The sequence below is a fragment of the Rattus norvegicus genome, chromosome 13, assembly GCF_036323735.1.
Source record: "Rattus norvegicus strain BN/NHsdMcwi chromosome 13, GRCr8, whole genome shotgun sequence".
Taxonomy (NCBI): Eukaryota; Metazoa; Chordata; class Mammalia; order Rodentia; family Muridae; genus Rattus; species Rattus norvegicus.
In genome coordinates, this window is record NC_086031.1 from 75,236,120 (window position 1) to 75,254,628 (window position 18,509).

The following is an 18,509-nucleotide window of genomic DNA, read 5'->3' on the forward strand; positions in this document are numbered from 1 at the left end:
CCTCAGAAAATTGGACATTGCATAACCTGAGGACCCAGCTATACCTCTCTTGGGCATGTACCCAAAAGATGCTCCAACATACAACAAAGACACATGCTCCACTATGGTCATAGCAGCCTTATTTATAATAGCCATAAGCTGGAAAGATTCCAGATGCTCTTCAACAGAGGAATGAATACAGAAAATGTGGTACTTCTACACAATGGAATACTACTCAGCTATCAAAAACAACGACTTTATGAAATTCAGAGGCAAATGGATGGAACTGGAAAATATCATCCTGAGTGAGGTAACCCAATCACAGAAAAACACACATGGTATACACTCACTGATAAGTGGATATTAGCCCAAATGCTCGAATTACCCTAGATGCACAGACCTCATGAAACTCAAGAAGGATGACCAAAATGTGGATGCTTTACTCCTTCTTTAAAAGGGGAACAAAAATATCCATAGGAGGGGACAAGGAGGCAAAGTTTAGAGCAGAGACTGAAGGAACGCCCATTCAGAGCCTGCCCCACATGTGGCCCATACACATACCGCCACCAAAACTAGGTAAGATGGATGAAGCAAAGAAGTGCATACTGACAGGAGCCTGATATAGATCTCTCCTGAGAGACACAGCCAGAACATGTCAGATACATATGGGAATGCCAACAGCAAACCACTGAACTGAGAACGGTACCCCCGTTGGAAGAATTAGAGAAAAGACTGAAAGAGCTGAAGGGGCTTGGGATCCCATAAGAACAATAATACCAACCAACCAGAGCTTCCAGGGACTAAGCCACTACCCAAAGACTATACATGGACTGACCCAGGGCTCCAACTGCACATGTAGCAGAGAACAGCCTTGTTGGGGCACCAGTGGAAGTGGAAGCCCTTGATCCTGCCAAGGCTGAACCCCCAGTGTAGGGGATTGTTGTGGGGGTGATCATGGTGGGTGGATGGGGAGGGGAACACCCATAGAGAAGGGGAGAGGGAGGGGTTTGGGACTGATGGACAGGAAACTGGGAAAGGGAATAACATTTGAAATGTAAATAAGAAATACCCAATTTAATAAAAATGGAAGGAAATAAAAAGAGAGAAAGAAGAAAAGAACATCAGGAACAGCATAGCATGCAGGAAGTGTTTTACTGAGAGATATGCCATTTCCACTTCCAAAGTTTAAAACTAATCTTGGTTAGCAATGCATTTCTGTGAGTGTTAAAAACCCTCTTAACTACCAAATGGAATGGCTTTGTGAGTACCTGAGAACAGCTATTGGCTCTTTGCACTCCTTAAAAAGGCTAACTTCATCTTTTAGGTACTGTCATCAAATTTGGCTTTTTTCTCTGCATAGTCAGATGACGGTATGTGTCTCTAGGAACAGCAGTCAGAAAAGCATTTAAGCTCATTGCGTGACACTCTGTTTCTGACTTAACCTGAGAAATCACTAAGTTAATGGCTCTTCTCCCCTACAGAATTTTTAACTACAAACAAGGCAGCTTTTTTCTAGGTCTACTAATGATGAGGAAGGTAAGAGTTTCAAAATAAGATTCACACAAACATGTAGGAATTTGTCAGAACTCAACAGGCGGTCTACACTAGTTCTCATTCTTGCCTATCATCAAAAAGTGGAGATAATTCTCACATTATCTCATTTCAAAGAACTTTCTTTTCTTTTCCTTCTAGCCGTTGAGCCAAACTAAATTGTCCTGTGCCTCACTCAGAACAGGAAACAGGAAGGCCATCCTCTAGGTTTAGTGTGGAGGACCTGACGGTGTGTGCATAAACAGAGAGCACAGTGCACATGACACGTGGAAATAGAGACAAAATATAACAACCTAATGATGGGTCCCTAAAAAGCAGCCCTGACAACGCATTAGAAAAAGTGAGAGCAAAGCCCTACCTTGCAGATCTTGTAAAGAGATTCCTGACCATCTCCTCCAGTGTCTTTGAAGTAATCGTGTGCAGGAAATGTACGATGAATGTCTCGAGTAATAACACTCTCCTGTGCAGAGTCCTACAAGGAAAAAAACACAGTCGATTATTTATGTACAACTTTCTACTCAATTATGTAAAATAACACACATATATAAAAATGTAAAAGACATAAAGAGTATACCTAAATAGTCTTTCAAAAAAACAAAGAAAGAATGAATGATGGAGGGGGGAAGGAGGGAGGGAGGGGGAAAAGAGGGAGGGAGGGAGGGAGGGAAGGAAGGAAGGAAGGAATCAATCAATCAATCAATCAATCATCGGATGGCTCAGCAACTAAAGGCACTTGCAACCAAATCTGATGGTCTGAGTTTGATCCCCAAACCCTTATGTTGGCAGGAGAACACCCACTGTTGCAAGTCCCAAGTCCTCTAAGCTTCACATGCTTTTCTCTCTCTCTCTCCTCTCTCTCTCTCTCTCTCTCTCTCTCTCTCTCTCTCTCTCACGAGCGCACGCGCGCGCGCGCACACACACACACACACACACACACACACACACACACAATGATGTAATAAAAACTCTCTCCTTCTAACACAGCATCACTGTTTTTCCTTAGATCCGTGCCTCCACCAATTGTGTTCTCTCACATCCATCTAAAAGCTGGGTATATGTGTGTACATGTGTATATGTGTATGCATGAGAAGACAGGGAGAGAAGAAACTTGTATATACACATTTCCAGAGAGAAATTACATGTTTCTTACACTTACTAAGATCAGTAACAGACTGATCCTTTTCAAAACATGTAACTATACACTGTTCTCTTAGATTCAGTATTTAAAAAGGAAATATGTCTGTTTTCAATTATACTATAATAATTTAAAAAATTACTCCATTAGTATTTTTCTATTTTTCCACTTAATAAAAAATATTTTTGTATACTTCTACTTCTGTTGTTAGAAAGATGTCCAAACTAGTGCTTTATGTGTGTTTATATATGTGTTTTTGTGAAATTATGTCATGCATATGAGGGTGTCTACAAAGGCAGTAAAAGGCAGAGGAACCCCTGAATTAGAGTGAGTCAGTTAAGAGCCATAAGACATGAATGTTGGGAATTGAACTCAGATCCTCCAGAAAAGCCACTCTTTTGACTACGAGGCATCTTTTCAGGTTCGAAATTTGTGTGTGTGTGTGTGTGTGTGTGTGTGTGTGTGTGTGTGCGTGCGTGCGTGCGTGCGTGCGTGTGTGCGTATTCAAGGACAAATTGCTAAAAGTTTGATAGCTAGGTCACAGAATATGCTTGTGTTAGGTCTGGTCTGATAGCAGGTGTGTCTCTGGTTGTTTTCCAAGCAGGCTTTCATGCAGCCATGGTAGCACTGGGCATGATTCTCCTGCCTCCATCTCCCGAGGGCTGGGCTGAGAAGCATGTACCTCGCCTAGCTGTACTTTCAGGTTTGATATAGATATGCTCCTTCTACAGCTGGCAAATAATTTATACCTCAAATAACAACAAAGCACATATTTCTTTACATCTGCTAAATAATGTTTTCTATTTTTTAAATCATGGACAACATGGTAGATGAACTTTTGATCACGGTCCTTTAAAGAATATCATTCCCTCTCATACATACACGGAGATACTAGGCTAATTATGAAACTCATTTATTCTGAAAATAAGAATCCTACAACCTATAATATAGTAGTTTATGTTTTAAACATAAATTTAAGAGGTGTTTTTATAGATGTTAGAAAATGAAAGCTGAAAATTGTGTAAAATTCTGAACTGTGTTAAAATGATTATTACCTTGATCTAATTTTAATCCTAGAAATATTTGTGTTATCTCTATTTAAATGTCAAGAAAAAAGGACGAATACTTAGAGTAATTTTACTGATGAAAATACTTTGTACAATTTAGAGAAGCATCAAAGGCTGCTAATTGCACATTAAATATATTGTTCAATGTCTTGCTTCTTCCAAGATTGAAGAACTCCTCTTTCCGCCTCATATCAGGAAGTAGAAAATGTTTTAAATGGGAGTTGCTTTAATGATGCTGGTTCCTCTTTGTGGCTGAGAAGTGCAACAGGAGCCTGTAAGTCAGGACCTGCTCCTGCTGCCTCTCTCACTTCAGCTGCTGCTTCCTGCTGGGTGGTAATTAGATCTTATATCATGGAGAGAAAGAAAGAGGGCAAAATGACAAGTTCCAAATTTGCTACCACATATCTGACAAGGCAGTGCAGGACATACTGATGGCTTTACAGGAATGGAATATTGAAGCTGAGGAACATGGAACTCTAATATTGTAAATAGTTTGAATAAAAGGAATGGATACATAATAATTGACACTTGACAAGGAAATGAATTTTTAACACACTGATGAGTTGAGAGAGGTCTGGAAAAGGGTATGTAGACTGCTGATACATAGAAAGTTCCGTTGCAGAGCTAAGGATCCCATCTCAGTGGTGGAGCACTTGGTTAGCATGTGCAATTCTGCTTATGAAAACTTGATAACCACATAGACTGAAACTTGGACCTCCCAGGGTCTTACTGATGAAGGGTTTCTCCTTCCATACAGAGATAGATTTTACTTATTAAACTACTTGAAAAGATGATGAATAAACTGCCTGCCTTGGGTGGACAGCTTCAGGGCTACACATGTGCTCACTGGCGTGCAGGATAACTCTTTGGACTTGGCAGGCTATTTAGAGGAAATCAGTAGACACGTTCCCTAGGAACTGCTTACCCTTGAAGCATCACTGTATGTTTATATGGTGCCTTCCAAATAATTTTCTTTTTTACAAATTTTCAAGTCCTAAGATTAAAGATTAAGATTGTTTCAAAGGGGAAACAATCTCTTGTAGATAAAATCAATGGTCAACAGGAGTACCACGTAGACTGTTGAATATCATTTTAACACCAAGCCAACAGGATTTAATAAAGAGTTTGTTAACTCTGAAATCACCTTTAATTTGAGTTTCCTACCAAGAATATTGCATGAGATATTTACCCAGCACCGACTATTTACCTGGCATGCTTGTAATTCTCATAATTCCTACCAGAAAAAAAGAAAGTAAAGCTCACTTGCTTCTTGAAGACAGCACTCAAATGTCAAGAAGCATTAGGGAGATGGGCTTGGAAGAACCACACCCTATTATCTTTTACAAAGTAATTTTGGAGCTGCCAAGAACTAAAAAGGCACCACAGTGAGGACAACTGCTCGCACACATGCCCTTATCAGATGTGTGAAACAGCTGTCTACACCCTGACTTTTCCTATTCCTAGCACTGTGACAGGGCCTTCTCCTATTAGTTCCATTGTGCCCCCGAAAGCATAGGCTGTGCTGTCACTTCCTATCTACCACAAACTCAATCCAACTTTACAAGCACCGGTCCAATCTGTCAGCGCTATTAAAAATGCCAGTGTGAACCATCACTAGCCACAACCAGTAGGAAGAGAAATGGTTCAGACCTAAAAAAGTTTTGACCTTACAATGTGTCTTCTATTCTTACCCTACAGGGACCTTCCTTCAGTTCTCTGTTGCATGGTAAGACATCACAAACTAGTATGCACACATGTCCCTGAAAGCAGATGTGTGTTCGCAGTGGTGGCATTTATCTGCCTTGAGGTTTGGAACATAAAATCCAAGGATGAAATGAGAAAGTTTAAAGAGTATTCTAGTTTCTAATGTACTGCTAAAATCACAAGCAACAACAGTAGCAAAAGTCCTAAATCATGGCCAATTTTATTTCTTAAATATGAAGAGGCTTCTAAACATAAGTCAGGTATATATAGATAAAATTAAACAATCATATTATGAAAAAGTTGCTTGCCGCAAACAACAGATGCATGTTTTCTAATGTCTCTGAATGAAGGCCTGACATAGGATGTGTATGTGTGTGCGCTCACGCTCTCTCTCTCTCTCTCTCTCTCTCTCTCTCTCTCTCTTTCTCTCTCTGCCCATCCCTCCTTCCCTCCCTCCCTTCCTCTCTCTCCCTTTCTCTCCCAACAAATCAAAAAAAAATCTCTTAAGGGAATGTGGCAATTATAAAAACTAAAGCCAGACAGGTGTAGCAGCATACACCTTTAGTCCCAGCACTCAGGAGGTAGGCAGACCTCTGTGAGTTGAAGGCCAGACTGGTCTACACACTGAGTACTAGAACAGCCAGAAATACATAATTGCAACCTGTCTCAAAAATAAAATAAAATAAAATAGAAAAAAGAAAGGACAAGAAGTTGTGGAGGAAGTGGACTTACAGACCCGTCAAAGCATGGGACTAGAACAAAGTGCCTCCTAAGACTAGAGCACTGCAGATGTGGAAGCCCTGCAGTGCACAGAGAGTGCTAACGGACATCTGGGATTACTCTAGACTCTAGACACACAAGTCAAAGACGCTAAGGCGGTACTCAGCACTGCATTCATTCTCTGGGGTGCTCTGAAGTCATGATTCCAAGTTCAAGACACAAATGAGAAACAAGGTGATGTTGAGCCTCTATCAGCAGAAAATATACTTTTAGAATGAAGAAAAACATCTTCAGCTTTATATTATTATTTTATTGAATTATGATTTATCAAATTGTTCCTTTAAAGTCTATGGGATGACACAGCTTAATGGTTTTTTTTCCTTTTCTCCATCTTTACTAAATTGGTTATTTCTTATTTACATTTCAATTGTTATTACCTTTCCAGGTTTCCAATAGCTTAATGTTTTAAAGCATTCTGTGACCATCTTGTTTGCAAAATGTCTTCAGCAAACCAAAAAATTCCACTTTTCTGGATTAACATTACCTCAAAAACTTCTAAAATATAATCTAGATAATTTTTACAAATGCTTCAATTTATATATTTGAATAATATACTCCTAATTACACGTACTCCTAATTATCTATAGATATGTATATACCTATAAGACTTGTCATTTACAATTGTATTTAATTAGATTTAATGTGTTAATGAGCAAGAAAGCATTGCAGAAGTGTGTGAGGGAAGCAGAGGGTCTAGGAAAGTCTGCATGGTGTCTCCAGGGCAGGAGGCTCAGAAGGAAGCTCCTGGAGGATGCAAATGAGGCACTGTATATGTATATGTATATGTATATGTATATGTATATGTATATGTATATGTATATGTATATGTATATGTATATGTCTGGAAACTAGGTCACAGTCAACCATCTTGCATCCAGGAATATGGGTTTTGAAACAAGCAATTGATTTTTATACCAAATCAACTTCTATAATTCCTAATTTTCATTTTATAACAATACATTTCCATTGACATAAGTTGTTACTTATCTAAGAATAGAAAATTACATTACAAAGAAATTTGTAATGTAAATTACAAATTACATTAAAACAAGAAAAAATAGGAATATCTAAGAATGAACAGTTTTGTTCCTAAGAAACTCATCCTCAACCATAAACTGTGCCTCAAGAAGGAAAATGTTCTAACCACATCTAAAAATGAGATCCTTTTTGCTTTACTAAATTCTGGTTAATGTTTCACGCTTGCTTTTTAAAAAAATTTAGGTTTATTTTGATATGTGTGAGTGTTTGCCCTGCATGTACATGTATGTACTACATGAGTGTTTGGTGCCAGTGAAAGTCAGAAGACAGCATCAGATCCTCTGAAACAAGTTACAGATAGTTTTGTGGCATAGTGTGGGTGATGGGAATTGAACCTGGGTCTTCTGCAGAGCAATTCTAGCAAGTGCTCTAAAGTACTGAGTATATTTCCAACTCCATTTCTTTTCATAATTTTTTTTATTTTCCCATTCAAGAGAGTCAGTTCCAGTTTCTTTAGACCTTTAACTCTTCCTCTTTTGAAGGAGATGAAATTATTATGAAGTAGAACAGAGGAGAAATCCTTCTGTAATAAAGCCAAATCATAAGAAGAGTATATATAAAAAGGAGTTATTGTGTATTATGTGTGTCAGTGTTTTGCCTCCATAGATGTCTGTACACCCCATGCACGCAGTACCAGTGGAGGCCAGGAAAGGATATTGGATCCCCTGGAATTGGAGTTATGGACAGTTGTTAGTGTCCCCATGTAGGTCTGGGAACTGAATCCAGGTCCTTTAGAGGAGCAGCCAGTGCTCTTATGAATTGAACTGTTACTCCAGCCCTGTTTTTTTTTTAACCCAACACTTTTTTTTTTTTATTAACTTGAGTATTTCTTATATACATTTCGAGTGTTATTCCCTTTCCCGGTTTCCGGGCAAACATCCCCCTCCCTCCTCCCCTTCCTTATGGGTGTTCCCCTCCCAACCCTCCCCCCATTGCCGCCCTCCCCCCATAGACTAGTTCACTGGGGGTTCAGTCTTAGCAGGACCCAGGGCTTCCCCTTCCACTGGTGCTCTTACTAGGATATTCATTGCTACCTATGGGGTCAGAGTCCAGGGTAAGTCCATGTATAGTCTTTAGGTAGTGGCTTAGTCCCTGGAAGCTCTGGTTGCTTGGCATTGTTGTACTTTTGGGGTCTCGAGCCCCTTCAAGCTCTTCCAGTTCTTTCTCTGATTCCTTCAATAGGGGACCTATTCTCAGTTCAGTGGTTTGCTGCTGGCATTCGCCTCTGTATTTGCTGTATTCTGGCTGTGTCTCTCAGGAGCGATCTACATCCGGCTCCTGTCGGTCTGCACTTCTTTGCTTCATCCATCTTGTCTAATTGGGTGGCTGTATATGTATGGGCCACATGTGGGGCAGGCTCTGAATGGCTGTACCTTCAGTCTCTGTTTTAATCTTTGCCTCTCCCTTCCCTGCCAAGGGTATTCTTTTTCCTCATTTAAAGAAGGAGTGAAGCATTCACATTTTGATCATCCGTCTTGAGTTTCGTTTGTTCTAGGGATCTAGGGTAATTCAAGCATTTGGGCTAATAGCCACTTATCAATGAGTGCATACCATGTATGTCTTTCTGTGATTGGGTTAGCTCACTCAGGATGATATTTTCCAGTTCCAACCATTTGCCTACGAATTTCATAAACTCGTTGTTTTTGATAGCTGAGTAATATTCCATTGTGTAGATGTACCACAATTTCTGTATCCATTCCTCTGTTGAAGGGCATCTGGGTTCTTTCCATTTTCTGGCTATTATAAATAAGGCTGCGATGAACATAGTGGAGCACGTGTCTCTTTTATATGTTGAGGCATCTTTTGGGTATATGCCCAAGAGAGGTATAGCTGGATCCTCAGGCAGTTCAATGTCCAATTTTCTGAGGAACCTCCAGACTGATTTCCAGAATGGTTTTACCAGTCTGCAATCCCACCAACAATGGAGGAGTGTTCCTCTTTCTCGACATCCTCGCCAGCATCTGCTGTCACCTGAGTTTTTGATCTTAGCCAATCGCACTGGTGTGAGGTGAAATCTCAGGGTTGTTTTGATTTGCATTTCCCTTATGACTAAAGATGTTGAACATTTCTTTAGGTGTTTCTCAGCCATTCGGCATTCCTCAGCTGTGAATTCTTTGTTTAGCTCTGAACCCCATTTTTTAATAGGGTTATTTGTTTCCCTGCGGTCTAACTTCTTGAGTTCTTTGTATATTTTGGATATAAGGCCTCTATCTGTTGTAGGATTGGTAAAGATCTTTTCCCAATCTGTTGGTTGCCGTTTTGTCCAAACCACAGTGTCCTTTGCCTTACAGAAGCTTTGCAGTTTTATGAGATCCCATTTGTCGATTCTTGATCTTAGAGCATAAGCCATTGGTGTTTTGTTCAGGAAATTTTTTCCAGTGCCCATGTGTTCGAGATGCTGTCCTAGTTTTTCTTCTATTAGTTTGAGTGTGTCTGGTTTGATGTGGAGGTCCTTGATCCACTTGGACTTAAGCTTTGTACAGGGTGATAAGCATGGATCGATCTGCATTCTTCTACATGTTGCCCTCCAGTTGAACCAGCACCATTTACTGAAAATGCTATCTTTTTTCCACTGGATGGTTTTGGCTCCTTTGTCAAAAATCAAGTGACCATAGGTGTGTGGGTTCATTTCTGGGTCTTCAATTCTATTCCATTGGTCTATCTGTCTGTCTCTGTACCAATACCATGCAGTTTTTATCACTATTGCTCTGTAATACTGCTTGAGTTCAGGGATAGTGATTCCCCCTGAAGTCCTTTTATTGTTGAGGATAGCTTTAGCTATCCTGGGTTTTTTGTTATTCCAGATGAATTTGCAAATTGTTCTGTCTAACTCTTTGAAGAATTGGATTGGTATTTTGATGGGGATTGCATTGAATCTGTAGATTGCTTTTGGTAAAATGGCCATTTTTACTATATTAATCCTGCCAATCCATGAGCATGGGAGATCTTTCCATCTTCTGAGGTCTTCTTCAATTTCTTTCCTCAGTGTCTTGAAGTTCTTATTGTACAGATCTTTTACTTGCTTGGTTAAAGTCACACCGAGGTACTTTATATTATTTGGGTCTATTATGAAGGGTGTCGTTTCCCTAATTTCTCTCTCGGCTTGTATCTCTTTTGTATAGAGGAAGGCAACTGATTTATTTGAGTTAATTTTATACCCAGCCACTTTGCTGAAGTTGTTTATCAGCTTTAGTAGTTCTCTGGTGGAACTTTTGTGATCACTTAAATATACTATCATGTCATCTGCAAATAGTGATATTTTGACCTCTTCTTTTCCGATCTGTATCCCTTTGATCTCCTTTTGTTGTCTGATTGCTCTGGCTAGAACTTCAAGAACTATATTGAATAAGTAGGGAGAGAGTGGGCAGCCTTGTCTAGTCCCTGATTTTAGTGGGATTGCTTCAAGTTTCTCTCCATTTAGTTTAATGTTAGCAACTGGTTTGCTGTATATGGCTTTTACTATGTTTAGGTATGGGCCTTGAATTCCTATTCTTTCCAGGACTTTTATCATGAAGGGGTGTTGAATTTTGTCAAATGCTTTCTCAGCATCTAATGAAATGATCATGTGGTTCTGTTCTTTCAGTTTGTTTATATAATGGATCACGTTGATGGTTTTCCGTATATTAAACCATCCCTGCATGCCTGGGATGAAGCCTACTTGATCATGGTGGATGATTGTTTTGATGTGCTCTTGAATTCGGTTTGCCAGAATTTTATTGAGTATTTTTGCGTCGATATTCATCAGGGAAATTGGTCTGAAGTTCTCTTTCTTTGTTGGGTCTTTGTGTGGTTTAGGTATAAGAGTAATTGTGGCTTCGTAGAAGGAATTTGGTAGGGCTCCATCTGTTTCAATTTTGTGGAATAGTTTGGATAATATTGGTATGAGGTCTTCTATGAAGGTTTGATAGAATTCTGCACTAAACCCGTCTGGACCTGGGCTCTTTTTGGTTGGGAGACCTTTAATGACTGCTTCTATTTCCTTAGGAGTTATGGGGTTGTTTAACTGGTTTATCTGTTCCTGATTTAACTTCGATACCTGGTATCTGTCTAGGAAATTGTCCATTTCCTGAAGATTTTCAAATTTTGTTGAATATAGGTTTTTATAGTAAGATCTGATGATTTTTTGAATTTCCTCTGAATCTTTAGTTATGTCTCCCTTTTCATTTCTGATTTTGTTAATTTGGACGCACTCTCTGTGTCCTCTCGTTAGTCTGGCTAAGGGTTTATCTATCTTGTTGATTTTCTCAAAGAACCAACTTTTGGTTCTGTTGATTCTTTCTATGGTCCTTTTTGTTTCTACTTGGTTGATTTCAGCTCTGAGTTTGATTATTTCCTGCCTTCTACTCCTCCTGGGTGTATTTGCTTCTTTTTGTTCTAGAGCTTTTAGGTGTGCTGTCAAGCTGCTGACATATGCTCTTTCCTGTTTCTTTCTGCAGGCACTCAGTGCTATGAATTTTCCTCTTAGCACAGCTTTCATTGTGTCCCATAAGTTTGGGTATGTTGTATCTTCATTTTCATTAAATTCTAAAAAGTTTTTAATTTCTTTCTTTATTTCTTCCTTGACCAGGTTATCATTGAGTAGAGCAGTGTTCAATTTCCACGTATATGTGGGCATTCTTCCCTTATTGTTATTGAAGACCAGTTTTAGGCCGTGGTGGTCCGATAGCACGCATGGGATTATTTCTATCTTTCTGTACCTGTTGAGGCCCGTTTTTTGACCAATTATATGGTCAATTTTGGAGAAATTACCATGAGGAGCTGAGAAGAAGGTATATCCTTTTGCTTTAGGATAGAATGTTCTATATATATCCGTTAAGTCCATTTGGCTCATGACTTCTCTTAGTCTGTCGACATCACTGTTTAATTTCTGTTTCCATGATCTGTCCATTGATGAGAGTGGGGTGTTGAAATCTCCCACTATTATTGTGTGAGGTGCAATGTGTGTTTTGAGCTTTAGTAAGGTTTCTTTTACGTATGTAGGTGCCCTTGTATTTGGGGCATAGATATTTAGGATTGAGAGTTCATCTTGGTGGATTTTTCCTTTGATGAATATGAAGTGTCCTTCCTTATCCTTTTTGATGACTTTTAGTTGGAAATTGATTTTATTTGATATTAGAATGGCTACTCCAGCTTGCTTCTTCTGACCATTTGCTTGGAAAGTTGTTTTCCAGCCTTTCACTCTGAGGTAGTGTCTGTCTTTGTCTCTGAGGTGTGTTTCCTGTAGGCAGCAGAATGCAGGGTCCTCGTTGTGTATCCAGTTTGTTAATCTATTTCTTTTTATTGGGGAGTTGAGGCCATTGATGTTGAGAGATATTAAGGAATAGTGATTATTGCTTTCTGTTATATTCATATTTGGATGTGAGGTTATGTTTGTGTGCTTTCATTCTCTGTTTTGTTGCCAAGACGATTAGTTTCTTGCTTCTTCTAGGGTATAGCTTGCCTCCTTATGTTGGGCTTTACCATTTATTATCCTTTGTAGTGCTGGATTTGTAGAAAGATATTGTGCAAATTTGGTTTTGTCATGGAATATCTTGGTTTCTCCATCTATGTTAATTGAGAGTTTTGCAGGATACAGTAACCTGGGCTGGGATTTGTGTTCTCTTAGGGTCTGTATGACCTCAGTCCAGGATCTTCGGGCCTTCATAGTTTCTAGCGAGAAGTCTGGTGTGATTCTGATAGGTCTGCCTTTATATGTTACTTGACCTTTTTCCCTTACTGCTTTTAATATTCTTTCTTTATTTTGTGCGTTTGGTGTTTTGACTATTATGTGACGGGAGGCGTTTCTTTTCTGGTCCAATCTATTTGGAGTTCTGTAGGCTTCTTGTATGCCTCTGGGTATCTCTTTTTTTAGGTTAGGGAAGTTTTCTTCTATGATTTTGTTGAAGATATTTACTGGTCCTTTGAGCTGCGAGTCTTCACTCTCTTCTATACCTATTATCCTTAGGTTTGATCTTCTCATTGAGTCCTGGATTTCCTGTATGTTTTGGACCAGTAGCTTTTTCTGCTTTACATTATCTTTGACAGTTGAGTCAATGATTTCTATGGAATCTTCTGCTCCTGAGATTCTCTTTTCCATCTCTTGTATTCTGTTGGTGAAGCTTGTATCTACAGCTCCTTGTCTCTTCTTTTGGTTTTCTATATCCAGGGTTGTTTCCATGTGTTCTTTCTTGATTGCTTCTATTTCCATTTTTAATTCCTTCAACTGTTTGATTGTGTTTTCCTGGAATTCTTTCAGGGATTTTTATGTCTCCTCTCTATGGGCTTCTACTTGTTTATTTATGTTTTCCCGGAATTCTTTCAGGGATTTTTGCGATTCCTTTCTGTAGGCTTCTACTTGTTTATTAATGTTTTCCTGTGTTTCTCTAAGGGAGTTCTTCACATCTTTCTTGACGTCCTCCAGCATCTTGATCAAATATGATTTTGAAACTAGATCTTGCTTTTCTGGTGTGTTTGGATATTCCATGTTTGTTTTGGTGGGAGAATTGGGCTCCGATGATGCCATGTAGTCTTGGTTTCTGTTGCTTGGGTTCCTGCACTTGCCTCTCGCCATCAGATTATCTCTAGTGTTACTTTGTTCTGCTATTTCTGACAGTGGGTAGACTGTCCTATAAGCCTGTGTGTCAGGAGTGCTGTAGACCTGTTTTCCTCTCTTTCACTCAGTTATGGGGACAGAGTGTTCTGCTTTCGGGCGTGTAGTTTTTCCTCTCTACAGGTCTTCAGCTGTTCCTGTGGGCCTGTGTCTTGACTTCACCAGGCAGGTCACTTGCAGTAGAAAAGTTGGTCTTACCTGTGGTCCTGAGGCTCAAGTTCGCTCGCGGGGTGCTGCCCTCGGGCTCTCTGTGGCGGCAGCAACCAGGAAGATCTGCGCCGCCCTTTCCGGGAGCTTCAGTGCATCAGGGTTCCAGATGGCCTTTGGTGTTTTCCTTTGGCGTCCGAGATGTATGTGCAGAGAGCAGTCTCTTCTGGTTTCCCAGGCTTGTCTGCCTCTCTGAAGGTTTAGCTCTCCCTCCCACGGGATTTGGGTGCAGAGAAGTGTTTATCCGGTCTGTTTCCTTCAGGTTCCAGCGGTGTCTCAGGCAGGGGTCCTGCCGCTCCTGGGTCCTCCCCCACGGGAGCCCAGAGGCCTTATACAGTTTCCTCTTGGGCCAGGGATGTGGGCAGGGGTGGGCAGTGTTGGTGGTCTCTTCCATTCTGCAGCCTCAGGAGTGCCCACCTGACCAGGCGGTGAGGTCTCTCTCCCATGGGGTCTGGGAGCAGAGAGCTGCTGCAGGCCGGGATCCGCCAACTTGAGTATTTCTTATATACATTTCGAGTGTTATTCCCTTTCCCGGTTTCCGGGCAAACATCCCCCTTCCCCCTCCCCTTCCTTATGGGTGTTCCCCTCCCCACCCTCCCCCCATTGCCGCCCTCCCCCCAACAGTCTAGTTCACTGGGGGTTCAGTCTTAGCAGGACCCAGGGCTTCCCCTTCCACTGTTGCTCTTACTAGGATATTCATTGCTACCTATGAGGTCAGAGTCCAGGGGCAGTCCATGTATAGTCCTTAGGTAGTGGCTTAGTCCCTGGAAGCTCTGGTTGCTTGGCATTGTTGTACATATGGGGTCTCGAGCCCCTTCAAGCTCTTCCAGTTCTTTCTCTGATACCTTCAACGGGGGTCCTATTCTAGATGAGGGGTCTTAATGGGTCACACTGGGATGCTGGCTGGGTAGATGTGTCTACTGATTTAGCTATGTGAAAAGAATAAAATTAAAGACAATTTAGCGTGTTCTTGAAGCTAAAAGAAAAAGTAAAACAGAACAGGAAAAATTATTTTTCATTTGGAAGACAACTCCTCATTTGAAAGAGAGCAAGGAGGAATGTGTGTGAGGGTTTGGAGGAAGGGAAGGGAAGCGAAAACTGAAGTTACAGTAAAATATCAAAATAAAAATATCTAATAAAATGTAACTGATACATTATCATAAGTAAATAAAAGATGAAATCTCTCTACTTAGTTCACAATGGCCTGGAATTTGCTCTGTAGGGTTACTGTTGAATTTGTATTTTACTGCCTCAGCCTCCCTATGCTAGCACACCCAACAGAAATTATTTTAATATCATTTTATATAATCAATGTCACCTGAAATATCACCTCACTCTGTAATAAACCTTTAAACTCTTAAGATATTTTTTATTCCCACTTCACAGTAGTTTATGAAATGAGATATAAAGTGTTTTTACACTTGTACTTGATCTGACCAATCACAGCATAAGTGCTTCATAGAACTGTGGCTAAGGTGGCTGGATGTACTGTACACTGGAGGACTAGACCTTAACACAGGAATGGCATAACCTTCCCTCTATCATTTGATTACAAACTTTTCTCTGTGTATGGAATTCTGGGTAAGGGGAAAGAAGAATGGAAATGCAGTTCTTAAAACCTGTTTTCTTAAGTTTCTCAGAGCCAGCTAAAGTCCCCAGAGAGGGACTTCTTGAGCTCCAATTCCTTCCTCCAGTACTCCAAGATGCCCAAGTCTCCTAGAATGGCCAAACTCACAATTAATTATTTAAAATAAAAATAAGATTGCTATTTCTCACTCATGTGTCATAAAGATAGACTAAATACTGTTTTATCCTATCAACCGAAGTTAGAAGCATAAAGGGACATGGTCTTAAATATTTTCTATATGCTGGCTTCTGACAACTCTGTGGTTATACAGATGTCAGTGGTAACTTTTGATCCAGATATAGCCAATATTATAGAAGCAATTGTATTTAATTCTTTACTGAGGAAACTGAACTATTATTTTGAGTTCCCATTAAGATAGTAAGAATACTGGTTAAGGTATTCCCACACCATCTGGAGTCAGTTCACTTCAAGTCTTTGAATCTGCATTCATCACTAGGAGGAAAAGCAGGAAAATGTCATAAAGGAATGCTCATTTTAGAAGCCAGAGTGACAAATATGGATGCAAATGTGCTATACAAGCCTGAATCCCAGCAACAGGAATTCAAGGCAAACCTTGGCTATCTAGCAAACTTTGAGGCCAGCCTGTTCTACATAACCCCATGACATGAATGAATGAATGAATGAATGAAACAATCAATCAATCAATGAAACAAAGCCCCAACTCCAATGACCTCCAAACTATTTTCTTAGACAAGTTCCTAATGTTTCTATGCTTTGTTTTCTGTTTCCTCTGCTACTCAGTAAAAAGATGGAGATAACCTTTGCCAGCCAGAATCCCTGACATACAGTCAGCATCTTTAAACTTACGATGGACATTAGAGAGTCTGCAACTCTTTTGCATTAATTCTATAGCATGAGGGCCATAATTCTATCACCTAAAAGTTGGGGAACTTCTGGAGCTTTCAGGTGCTGCCAAGATCTCCCTAACCTTATGAGAGTGTGCCATGGTGAAAGGACTGAAGGTTACTAATACATGGCCGTCCCAGGCGTTTCCTTGTGAACTCTGGAAACTCTAAATCTTTCTCATTGTTTCATAGTTATGATTTACTTCTGAACACTGCTGGAAATAATCACGACTAGAAGGAAAAGGAAACAGTTATTACCAAAGTACATCTCATATAATCATTTCTCAGAAAAACAACCGAATGCCTGACAATGTCATCTTAAACAGGAGAAGTTCATTTGGGCTCACGGTTTCAGTCTACAGTCACCTTGCCCTGTCATTTCTGGCCTAAACATGGCAGCACAGTATTAAGGAAAACAAAGGTGCTCACCTCATGGCATCCAGGAAAGAAAGGCAATGAGAAAGGGGATAGATACAAGATACATCCTGTAAAGGCATCCCAAAACAGACCTGCTTCCCCCAACTACGTCACACTCCTGAAGAACCAATTAATGGCATGAACTCATCATTCATGTGGCTAGAGTCTTCATGATCCAATTACCTAGTAACTGTCCTACCTTGGAACGTGGCTGCACTGGCAACCAAGCCTTCAAGCCATGATTCATAGGGGATAGCCTTCATATTTAAACTATGACATATAGGGAGAATAGTAACAATTTGCACCATTGCCTTAGCATACACTAAAATTACAGAGTCCTGAAACAGCTTACTTCCTAGGAAATGCAGAGAAGGAAAGAATACAGCATCTGTCTTCCCTTTTAAAAGGCAACTGTGAAATGAATTTGTTTAAAATGGGCTCTGAAGTGTGTGTGTGTGTGTGTGTGTGTGTGTGTGTGTGTGTATGTGTGTGTGTGTGTAAGCACGCGCGCATGTGCTAGAATACAAGAGTACAATACATAAGGCTAGAATAATCTTAAATCCATTTAGTGTGGTTGTGCTAAGTTCAACCATCCTTAACTGACTATATAAGAATGTTCAGCTGGTTAGCCAGACGATATGAAATCTTCACTGGAAAAATATCATTGTTTCCTCTCAATTCCCTAGCTTTTTGCTTTGTCTCTACATCACTTGGAAACATAAGAGTGAAGGCTCTGATGAGAGAAAATTTCCTGACTGTATAAATAGAATCACATAGAAATCCTTTTTGTGTGAAGTTAAAGTCACATAATTTGAGTATCTTAATAATGGGTATAGTACAGATTCTACAGTACAGTACAGTACAGTCTGCATTGCTATTTTTGGTTATGAAAAGAAAAACTAACCTGGATTGAAGCACATGTGAATTTTAAAAAGGAAATACCATGGCACAGAAATGCACAGATGAAAAAGTTCTGACACCAATAATTTAAAAAACAAAAACGAGATTTCTTGTTATAAATCTAACTTAATGCCATCTTGAAAGAAACTCTATAGAAGCCCTGTTGAATTTTATCCTGAAATAATACTGTAACATCTGGCTAGAACTGCAGTGACCACCAAATTACCAAGCATGAAGGACGCTTTCTATATTTATATCACGTGAAAAGACATCTGTCAAAGATAACCATTCCTTCCATGGGTTCCCAAGCACCTTTGGCTCGGTTTCCTTTCTTCTCTCTGTAGCTTGTCTCTTTTACTGGCGGCTCATTTTCTGTAAAGTTCTCATGAGCCTTTTCCTTTGAACCAGCAGTCCTTTTAAGATACACAATCACTTACCTTTAAGCCACACAGTAATGATTCTCAAATTATTTCTCCAGGCTTCTGACCTACATTTTAAATTGCCTATTGAGCCTCACCACATACTGCTTCGCAGGTACATCAAACTGAGTATACTAAAAGCTAAATCCATCGTCTTCTTGAAGCATTCTTTCTTGTCATTGCATACCTCATTGTTGCTAACTCTCCTCACATATACTTCCTTCTTCCCA

The 18,509-nt window shown here is 39.9% G+C and overlaps 1 protein-coding gene across 11 annotated transcripts in view; it reads right to left on the reverse strand.

Annotated features, from left to right (window-relative positions):
- Rabgap1l (RAB GTPase activating protein 1-like) overlaps positions 1 to 18,509 on the reverse strand; it is a 595,699-nt gene that overhangs the window by 238,578 nt on the left and 338,612 nt on the right. For all 11 annotated transcript variants that reach the window (XM_006250105.5, NM_001401442.1, XM_006250106.5 and 8 more), the window contains 1 exon segment: positions 1,889 to 2,002. In XM_006250105.5, coding sequence (XP_006250167.1) covers positions 1,889 to 2,002 — 114 coding nt within the window.